At 43.9% G+C, this 11,166-nt stretch overlaps 1 protein-coding gene across 2 annotated transcripts in view; it reads right to left on the bottom strand.

Annotated features, from left to right (window-relative positions):
- Positions 1-2,907: 2,907 nt before the first annotated feature.
- The window catches only part of PPP1R3B (protein phosphatase 1 regulatory subunit 3B), a 15,546-nt gene continuing 7,287 nt past the window's right edge, over positions 2,908-11,166 (bottom strand). For both annotated transcript variants that reach the window (XM_025394543.1, XM_025394542.1), the window contains exon 2: positions 2,908-4,763. In XM_025394543.1, the coding sequence (XP_025250328.1) occupies positions 3,881-4,738 (858 nt within the window). In that variant the 5' untranslated portion in view covers positions 4,739-4,763 and the 3' untranslated portion in view covers positions 2,908-3,880. The remainder of the gene's footprint in view (positions 4,764-11,166) is intronic.

Below are 11,166 nucleotides of genomic sequence, written 5' to 3'. Positions count from 1 at the left end.
GAGGCCGAGGCGGGTGGATCACGAGGTCAGGAGATTGAGACCATCCTGGCTAACATGGTGAAACCCCGTCTCTACTAAAAATACAAAAAACTAGCCGGGCGAGGTGGCGGGCGCCTGTAGTCCCAGCTACTCGGAGGCTGAGGCGGGAGAATGGCGTGAACCCAGGAGGCAGAGTTTGCAGTGAGCCGAGATCGCGCCACCGCACTCCAGCCTGGGCGACACAGCGAGACTCCGTCTCAAAAAAAAAAAAAAAAAAAAAAAAAAAAAAAAGCATATGTGGCCCATTTAATGTCCATGTGACTACAACTAATGCCTTTTTTCAAAAAGAAAATGGTTTGAAAAGATCAAAACCACAAAGCAATCTCCTAACAGTTCCAAATTGACATCTTCTAAAAATGTATCATATTTTACCACCATTAAAATGAAATCTTAGAGGTAAATTAAAATCTACCATTGCCTCTGAAATTGTTTGAATTTCTGGAGAACTGCACGCCTCCATTATTTCTCACCAGCTCCAGTAGAACAATAATTTTTTTAAATAAAGAAACCCACTCAAATGCTTCATGCCTTCCAAGAGATACTGAAAGCTTATTTATTAATTATCTGTATATAATCCAGCTTATTTATTGTACCCAGCTGGCAAATGCTCCGCAGGGCACTTGAGGGAATACATATACAACAAAAATGAAGTTGCTTCCCTGTTCCCGGACAGCTGCACCTGTGCCAGGTGGCTGGTCTTTCTGGGGCAACCTGGGAAAGATTCTGGGACTCAAGGGTCACTTGTTACCATAACCAAGAGCTGTCTGAAGGCAAATCTACAAGTTAGGCTGCAGTGAAGTCTCCAGCTAAGGAACCTGTCACCCTGTGAAGTGTGTAGGCTTATCTACTGATGAAGAGCTATCAAACAAGGAGAGAAGCCATCAGTGCAGCTCCTGAGGCCATCTGAGAATTTCACGGGACAGAACTGGGCCAAAAGGAAAAAGAGTGTTTGTGGCAGGAGGGTAGCAGGGGAGCGAGTGGTAAACAGAAGCCAGCTAGAAGGCAGTATTTTTCAGACCCCCATACATCACTGAATGACAGCCCTGATGAGGAAAGTCAGGCAAGTAGAGTCTTTTCTTGGAGAAGAAGGGTCTCTGCGAGCGGGTGAGGACTTGCCTTCTGAACCGTGCGGTGGGGTGAGCATCCCAGGTGTGCTGGCTGGGGTCTTGCAACCAGCGCCCCCAGCAAAAAAAGCCAGGGTGAGCTAGGAGAAAGACGGGTAGTGGGAAGGGTTTACGGCTGCTTTAGAAGAGATAGTTATCACTGAATTATCATATTTCAAATTTTGACATGGGAATGTCTTAAGATCATTATTAGATCAAATTCAACTGACTTTATTAAACAGAGTCACTGCAGGCCTTTTTCTTATGAACACAGAATGATCCTTAGTTGGGTAACATGTCAATGCCAGTGCACTCTGTGCCTTTCCTGCATTGTGGGGAGGGCACTTCTTAATGCAAAGTAAAATTCAGGATCTACATGACATCAGTTTTGTTCCATTTGAGTTCGATTTATGCTATTAATAGCTCTGATCACCAAATTTACAACATTTAAAGTACTGTCTATTACACGATGTCTGGTATGTTTACATACAACATGGTTCTGCCCAGTAACAGTGTAAGGTAAAAATGTGATTTCCCCTAAAATTATATTATCATGTAATCCCAGAGTGTTACCCACCTGGGAGAGGTACAAAAAACAAAGCATTAGAATTCAGGCTAAGAACAGCCAGTTTTAGGAATAAGAATTACATTGAATAGCATTTAAGAGTATTTAAAAAGTCAAGGCATCTTAAACTTCAAAAATGAAAACAAAAACAAAACAAAACACCACCAACAACAAAAACAACCTAAGCCCACCACGAAACTCTAGGAGCCAAGGCACTCAATAGCTGCCTGTTGGTTATGTACAAAGCCACCGATGGGAGGTCTTTCCAAATCACTCTGGAAAACCCAAGCACAAGACTCTTAGCTTGAAAAGCCTAACAGCTGTGCCTCCAAATCCAGGCAACTGTGCTTCCACTCCTCTTCTTGCTTGCCTTAGGAAAACTTCACTTTAGTAAGATCAGGCAAAACAGCAAATAAAAGAGTCATTTAACCAAACTCCAAAAACAAACAAAAATAGAAAGAAAAAAAAAACCCCAATTTCCTACAAATATACATGTAAAAATATATTTTTAAAGCACCCCTAAGTAAACACCAATCTTACCCAAGAAAAATCACAGGTTTGGGGTCTATCTGATAATGATTGTCCCAGAGGTCTCTTTTTTTTTGAGACACAGTTTCACTATGTTGCTCAGGCTGGAATGCAGTGACATGATGATCTTGGCTCACTGCAACCTCCACCTCCCAGGTTCAAGTGATTCTCCTGCCTCAGCCTCCCGAGTAGCTGGATTACAGGCGCCTGCCATCACACTCAGCTAAATTTTGTATTTTTAGTACAGATGGGGTTGCACCACGTTGGCCAGGCTGGTCTTGAACGCCTGACCTCAGGTGATCTGCCCGCCGCAGCCTCCCAAAGTGCGGAGATGACAGGCATGAGCTACCACACTTGGCCCCGGAGGTCTCTTTCACAACAGCACTAACCAACAGACTTTAGTCCAATATGGTTAGGAACAACAAATCTCTGAAATGTCAGAGTTCGCAAACAAACATTTAAAATAACCTATAAGAACTTGGGTGAGGTTTTTCTCCCCTATCCCTTTCCATACACACCATAAATAAGAACACCCAAATCCGTGTCCCTGGGTGCTGGTAAAGTGTTCTAGATATTGTAAATCACAGTCAAGATAAAACCATTTTCTGCAGGTTTTGAGGAGACATTGGATCTGCAAATCAAATGTCCTAAACACAGCAGAAAAGACGACGCTTCAGGAAGGGAGATCCAAAATTCTTTCATAAAGAATGAAACCAGCCAAGTAAGTTAAAACAAATCTTGTCATTGAGCTTTCCAAGGAAAAATCAGATTTTCCCGGTGATTCAGGGTAAATGTGGGGACTTAGAAAGCTCCCCCTGGAAGGCAAGAGGAGAAGCGGAAAATGTCCCCACTCATGACTGTCCTGCCTCGTCAGAACCCTGCAATCTGTGCCACCGCACAGGAACCAGTGGGTTTTGATGACTGGTGTGTTGCTCTCCGCTGGAATAGATCTGTGGGGTCAAGAAGAGTGGGGAGGAAATGCCTGTCTCAATCACCAACTATTTTGCCTTTATTATCTTTTCCTGAACGTCAGATCAATTGTGGAAAAACATAAAATGCAAAAGATGAACTTTCAGAAAACAAGAGCCAATCTCATTTCTCTTCTGCAGCTGCATTGGAAATGTGCGTCAGGTCAGTGTGTCACAGCACAGAGATGCACGTGGACGGGGAAGCACAGCAGCTTGCAGGAAAGGCCTGGCTGGCAGAGAGCACCCAAAGATGAACACGACGAACAGTGAGGGTCCAACACGAGGTGGCTGGGGCTGAGTGGCTTTTTCTGCTCTCCTCTGAGTGGAGAGCAGAGATCCTTCCAGCTTCATCAGCTCCTACAGCTTCATCAGCACTGGCACAGGCTTGGTTCCCATCCATACCCTTTCCAGCACAGACCTGCACAGACTCTCATGGCTGCCACAGTGCCCAAGCGCGCCAGCCACCACCGCTTCTTTGAGGGAGACACCAATTGTGTAATCTGAACCTGGCTGGATTTGCTGGTTTAAGAAAGAAGTGAAGAGGATCCTTTTATTTTCCCAAACTGGGCCTCATGGAAGTTCCACTTTGCTCCTCCCTGGCCTTCCATCTCCACTGCACAGTGAGCAGAGCTAGGCTTGTCTGCGGCAGCTCTGCCACGCCCTGTCACCAGCAGTCACTAGTAGTAGGGCCCTAGCTTTTCGTATCCCAAGTAACTTGGCCACTCTGGAAACAGACCATAGGAACACCGAGGGCTTCCAAATTGGTCAAAGGATATTCCCAAATCCGGTCCATTGTGGGGCTTGGTCGTTCCCTGGGTAGATTTTAACTCAGCCCGGATGATCCTATAGTTCTTGCCTCTGTTGCTGTCCCAGTGCGTCTGTCCATTGCACTCGTAGTACACAGCAAACTCCATTCTTTCATAAGACTGAATCTTCTCAGGCAAGCTGATATCGAAGGAGAACGTGTCCCTGTCTGAACCAGCGTAAGTGTCCTTCACGTACTGACAAGGAAAGTCTGTGTAGCTCTTCCAGGTGTCAAACGTCATCCTTATTTTCACGGTCTTCTCAAATGCAAGGTTCTGAACCTTCACAGTGCCTGCAATGGCCCTGTCCTTGAGCACACAGTTCTCAAGGCAGACGTGGTCAGCCTGAAGTCGATTTCTAAAGTCTAAGTAATCTGCAGAGGGTTGGGAAAAATCCAGAACAAAGCTCTCGCTCTCTGCTGTCGTCAAGCTCACAATGCTGTCTAGGAGCTCGGTGATGTTGAATGTGATATCTAGCGGGTCATCGAATTCTGAGAACACTTTGACCATTGTCAAGGCCAGCCCTTGGTTGTCTGCGAAGGACACCCGCTTTTTCACCTTCTTCTCCTGGACAGCTGGGGCCACCATTCCACTGGCTTCCTTCTTGCTGCTCAGCTGAATACAAGGCCTCAGTGGTTTGCTGGGCTTTGGTGAGATCTTAAAGGCAAACCTCTCTCGGCGCAAGGAAGGAGCCATGCAGTCGTATCTGTACTCGATGTCCACGGCCATCATGGGGCTAGATGAATAGGCCAGAACCCTGGAAAGGGAGAAGAAAGAAAACAGCAGAGCGATCAGATCAGACAGGTGTGTAAAGGCATCATTCCAGCAGGGACTGGCAAACAATATTTCCTTTTATCTCTGCCCACATGGCTACAGGTCAGGATTAACTCTAGTGTGCTCCAGCACAACACGGGTTTGAGGGAAGATTATGCTGTGGCGGGGACGAGTTGGGGGGTGCGGTTCAAGGTTAAAATAAACAAAAGAGTAAGAAACCCACCAGTTTTAAAACTAAATGCACAGGTTTTTGGGTCAGCATTTCTTGGGGCCTTCTGTTGGCTAATGTGCCACAGAGGATAATTAAAAGGGCATATACTGTTTTAAGATTTCCCAAACCTATATGACTAAAAAGGTGTCTTCCACAGATAGACACTATTTATTTACGTATTTTTAGAGACAGGGTCTCGCTCTGTTGCCCAGGCTGGAGCACAGTGGCGTGATCACAGCTCACTGCAGCCTCGACCTCCCAGGCTCAAATGATCCTCCCACCTCAGCCTCCCAAGTAAGTGGGACCACAGGCGCAAGTCACCACGCTTGGCTAATTTTAAAAAATTTTTGTAGAGACAGGTCTTACTATGTTGCCCAGGTTGGTCTTGCACTCCTGGCTCAATCCGTCCTCCTGCCTTGGCCTCCCAAAGTGCTGGGATGACAGGTGTGAGCCTCTCTGCCCACACTTTATTAATTGAGAAGTAAAAATTGTATATTCTTATGGTGTACAACATGTTTCCATATATGTATACATTGTGGAATGGCTAAATCGAGCTATTTAACATGCATTATATCACACTTTTTTTGCAGTGAGAACACTTACAATCCACTCTCAGCAATTTTCAAGTACATAACATATCATTACTAAGTATAGACACCATATTGTACATTAGAGCTCTTGAATTTATTCCTCCCTGTCTACCTGAAATTTTGTATCCTTTGGCCAAAGGATACCTCTCCAGTCCCTCCACCCCCAGCTTCTGGTAGTCACCATTGTACTCTCTGGTTCTATGAGTTTGACTTTTTCAGATTCGACGTATAAGCGAGATCATGCTGTATTTGTCGTTCTGTGTCTGACTTATTCGCTTAACATCCTCCAGTTTCATCTATGTTGGCACAAATGACAGGATTTCCTTCTTTTTTCAGGTGGAACAGTATTCCACTGTGTTTATATGCCATGTTTTCTTTATTCACTCATCTAATGATGGGCACTTAGGTTGATTCCATATCTTGGCTTGGTGAATAATGCTACAATGAACATAAGAGTGCAGAGAACTCTCTGATATACTGACTTCAATTCCTTTGGATATATGTCCTGTAGTAGGATTGCCGGGTCATATAGTAGTTCTAGTTATGGTTTTTTGAGGAGCCTCCCTACTATTTTCCATAATGGCTGTACTAATTTACATTCCCACCAACAGGAGACAAGGGCTCCCTTTTCTCCACGTCTTTGGCAATACTTATTTTCTTTGGTCTTTTTGAAAATAGCCATCCTGGGGCCGGGCGCGGTGGCTCAAGCCTGTAATCCCAGCACTTTGGGAGGCCGAGACGGGCGGATCACGAGGTCAGGAGATCGAGACCATCCTGGCTAACACAGTGAAACCCCGTCTCTATTAAGAAATACAAAAAACTAGCCGGACGAGGTGGCGGGCGCCTGTAGTCCCAGCTACTCGTGAGGCTGAGGCCGGAGAATGGCGTGAACCCGGGAGGCGGAGCTTGCAGTGAGCTGAGATCCGGCCACTGCACTCCAGCCTGGGCGACAGAGCGAGACTCCGTCTCAAAAAAAAAAAAAAAAAAAGAAAATAGCCATCCTAACGGGTGTGACATGACATCTCGTTGTGGCTTTATATTTGCTATAATCTGATAAAAAGAAATGGACTCATCCCATAAATATAGATTGGGTGTTTCCTATATGCCAGGCATCGAGCAAGACACTGGGATTCAATAGTGAAGACAGACACAAACCTGCTTTCATTAAGCTTATGGTAGGTTTTTAAATGTCAGGATACCATTCTGGGCGGTGGCTCACGCCTGTAATCCCAGCACGTTGGGAGGCCGGGCAGGTGGATCATCTGAGGTCAGGAGTTCGAGACCAGCCTGACCAATATGGTGAAACCCTGTCTCTACTAAAATTACAAAAATTAACCGGGCATGGTGGCATGCACCTGTAGTCCCAGCTGCTCTGGAGGCTGAGACAGCAGAATTGCTTGAGCCCAGGAGGCGGAGGTTGCAGTGTGCAGAGATCACACACTCCAGCCTGGGCGACAGGGCAAGACTCCGTCTCAAAAACTAAAAATAAATAAAATAAAAACAATCAGCAATTTAGTATTTTCAAGCCTTTAACATAGGTGAATATTTGTTTTTTCCACAAGTAAAAAATTGGCTCTATAAGAATAAAAAGCAAATACAATCATGCTAAACGAGGATAAATCTGAATTAACAAAAACTATATTTTCTATAAGTAAAAACGATAAGTAAAACAAAAAAGATTAAAGACAAACTGTGAAAATATTTTACAATAAGCATAGCAGCAGAGCTAATACCTTAATATGTAAAGTGTTCTTACAAAGCAATAAAGTCAAATATTCCACATAGAAAAATAAGCAAAGAACGTGAATAGAAAATTCAGGAAAAAAAATTTTTAAGTGGCCTATAAATATGCAAAATGTTCAACCTTATTATTAATTTAAGAAGTATAGATGAGAAACAATGTCTGTTTTTTATTTATTGAATTAGGAAAAAAATTTAAAAGATAATGCAAGCTTTTTCTTTTTTTTCTTTTGAGATTGGGTCTTACTCTGTCACCTAGGCTGGAGTGAAGTGGTATGAACATGGCTTATGGCAGCCTCCACCTGCTGGGCTCAAGCAGTCCTTCCACCTCAGCCTCCCAAGTAGCCAGGACCACAGGCACGAGCCACCATGTCCAGCTAATTTTCAAAAAACATTTTTTTGTAGAGACGAGGTCTCACTATGTTGCCCAGGCCAGTCTTGAATTCCTGGACTCAAGCAGTGCTCCCACCTCCGCCTCCCAAAATGCTGGGATTTACAGGTATGAGCCACTGTGCCTAACCGATGCAAATATTTTCATTAGTCTAAAATGGCACGACCTTTCTAATTTTTTTTATCATTTTTTATTCTAATATCACACAGAGACATTTATCCTAAGAATTAAAAACACATAGAGGTGAAGGTACTACAATGTTCAATGCCACATTATAGGCGGAAAAAAGATGACAAAATAACCTAGATGACCATTAACAGGTACCTGGTTAAATCAAATGTACCACATCCATGTGATGTACTTTTATTTTTATTGTTATTATTTTTTCCTTTTTTGAGACAGAGTTTCACTCCTGTCGCCCAGGCTGGAGTGTAACAGCACGATCTCGGTTCACTGCAACCTCTACCTCCCGGGTTCAAGTGATTCTCCTGCCTTAGTCTTTCGAGTAGCTGGGATTACAGGAGTCTGCCACCACGCCCAGCTAATTTTTGTACTTTATTAGTAGAGACAGGGTTTCACCATGTTGGCCAAGCTGGTCTCAAACTCCTGACCTCAGGTGATCCACCGCCTCAGCCTCCCAAAGTGCTGGGATTGCAGGCAGGAGCCACCAAGCCCAGCCCATGTGATACAATTTTATAATCATCATTAAAGCCATTATTTTAAAAAAGATTTAAATGAAATGAAAAAATTATACTTATGTCTATATATATATATATATAGAGAGAGAGAGAGAGAAGATAAAATTGTACGTAGCAACTAGACTTGTGGTGAAAAAATGCATTTGACCCTTCAATGACATGAGTTTGAACTCTGCAGGTCCACTTATGCTCAGATTTTCTTTTCTTTTCTTTTTTTTTTTTTTTGAGACGGAGTCTCGCGGGATCTCGGCTCACTGCAAGCTCCGCCTCCTGGGTTCCCGCCATTCTCCTGCCTCAGCCTCCCGAGTAGCTGGGACTACAGGCGTCCGCCACTTCGCCTGGCTAGTTTTTTGTATTTTTTAGAAGAGACGGGGTTTCACCATGTTAGCCAGGATGGTCTGGATCTCCTGACCTCGTGATCCGCCCATCTCGGCCTCCCAAAGTGCTGGGATTACAGGCTTGAGCCACCACACCCGGCCTATGCTCAGATTTTCTTCTGCCTCTGCCGCCCCTGAGAAAGCAAAGACCAACCCCCGCTCCTCCTCTTCCTCCTCCTCCTCAGCCTACTCAATGTGAAGAGGATGACAATGAAGACCTTTATGATGACCCACGTCCACTTCATGAATAGTAAATATACTTTCTCTTTTCTTTGATTTTCTTAACATTTTCTTTCTTTTAGCTTACTTTACTATAAGAATACAATATACGTTACATACAAAATACGTGTTAATCGACTCTTGATGTTATTGGTAAGACTCTGGTCAACAGTAAGCTATTAGAAGTGAAGGTTTTGGGGAGTCAAAAGTTATATATGGATTTTTGACTGTGTGGGGGCTAGCCTCCCCTAGACCCCATGTTGTTCAAGGGTCAACTGTATTATGTAAATGCAGAGAAAAAAGACTAGAGATATATTTAAAATCAGAATACCTAGGTGACAAGATTTCAGGAATTTCTGGTTTCCTGGTTTATATTATCTTATATTTTCTAAAATAATATTGCGTCTATCAGAACAAAATGAACCTAAAAAATCCTCAAACATTTTAAGGTATGCCAAAAGCCTATCCCAACACTATTGCCTCACTAAAGCTGAGCACTTTTTTTTTTGTGAGACAGGATCTTGCTGTGTTGCCCAGGCTGGAGTGCAGTGGTGCAATCATAGCTCACTGGAACCTCAAACTCCTGGGCCCAAGCAATCCTCCCGCCTCAGCCTCCAAAGTAGCTGGAACTAAAGGTGTGCACCTCCATGCCCAGCTAATTTTTCAATTTTTATAGAGGCAGGGTTTCACCATGTTGCCCAGGTTGGTCTCAACCTCCTGAGCTCAAGCAATCCTCCTGCTTCAGCCTCCCAAAGTCTGAGCACTTTTTATCATTCTGATTACCATAGCAAATTTATATTTTGACTTGACAGTTTCAATGGACTAAATTAAGGAAATGAGTGACAAAAATAGGATTAAAATCTCAAGTCTGAGAATCACAGAACACAGGATCTGGATGAGTCCCCAAACCTATCTCCTCTCAATCTATCCCCCTCCTTATGGCACAGGTGTAGGTGTGTGATGATGTTGGGGAGCTCACTCTCGAGCAGCCATGGCCACCCCAAGGAGTGACAGGCAACATGCCAAGTGTCTTCTGTAAAGAGCTGGGACCACTGGTTCAGTTCCATAAATAATCTCTCATTTTCACCCTCTGACTGTGATTAACCAAACATGTAAAGAAAAAGGGTGAAAGGACAAACGCGTATCAGATTTGACCCCATTTTTCCAAAAGTATAGCACTTCCCTGGGATGCAAGAAGCACTTACAGATGGTCAGTCGGAGAAATACACATATTCAGAACCAAATAAAACAATAACTTATGGCCAGAATGCAGGTGCTTAAACATTCATTTTAAAGGATATCTGTCTCACCGTTTCCCCTCTAATAAAATCAATCTAGTGAAAATGTTAAGGGCAAATTTGCTTTCAATTATCTGTTCTTATACCCACGTAACTGTTCTGGAAAGGAAAGTTCTGACTGAATTAGGCAAGGTAGGTTTGCAGAGGTTCCATGGATTGACTAACAGGTTCAATGTGAAAAAAAAAAATCCTATACTTAACAAAATATCTAAATTTTAGTTATTCTTGTCCTTTGCAAAACTGTGTTGGAATTATACCCTCAGCTCTAACTTTAACACAGGTAGTGTTTTTGTTTTGTTTTGTCTCATTTTTATTATTTATTTATTTATTTATTTATTTTTGAGACGAAGTCTTGTTCTGTTGCCCAGATTGGAGTGCCGTGGCGCGATCTCAGCTCACTGCAACCTCTGCCTTCCGGGTTCAAGTGATTCTCCTGCCTCAGCCTCCCAAGTAGCTGGGATTACAGGCACGTCCCACCACCCCCAGCTAATTTTTGTATTTTTAGTAGAGACGGGGTTTCACCATGTCAGGCTGGTCTTGAACTCCTGACCTCATGATCTGCTCGCCTCGGCCTCCCACAGTGCTGGGATTATAGGCATGAGCCACCGCAGCCAGCCTCGTTTTTAAGTAAGTATAAAGACCAAACAAATGGCTATATCTGGCATCCCAGTGACCCCCACTCTACCCATCCTGAAAAATCTGGGTGTGAAACTGAGGGAGGAGGGGTTCCTCTTCACAGCTTCCTCCTCACCTGAGTCAGCACAGGTCAGCTGCAAGTTCTCTTTGCACCTCCAACAAGCCTGCAAACCAACCTCCTACGTGCTTTCCTGCATGTTAGAAAAAGGCTTGGGGCCGGGCACGG

This window comes from Theropithecus gelada, chromosome 8 (genome assembly GCF_003255815.1).
Source record: "Theropithecus gelada isolate Dixy chromosome 8, Tgel_1.0, whole genome shotgun sequence".
Lineage (NCBI taxonomy): Eukaryota > Metazoa > Chordata > Mammalia > Primates > Cercopithecidae > Theropithecus > Theropithecus gelada.
The sequence above is the reverse complement of the archived record's forward strand: the minus strand, read 5'-3'. Positions and strand labels throughout refer to the sequence as shown.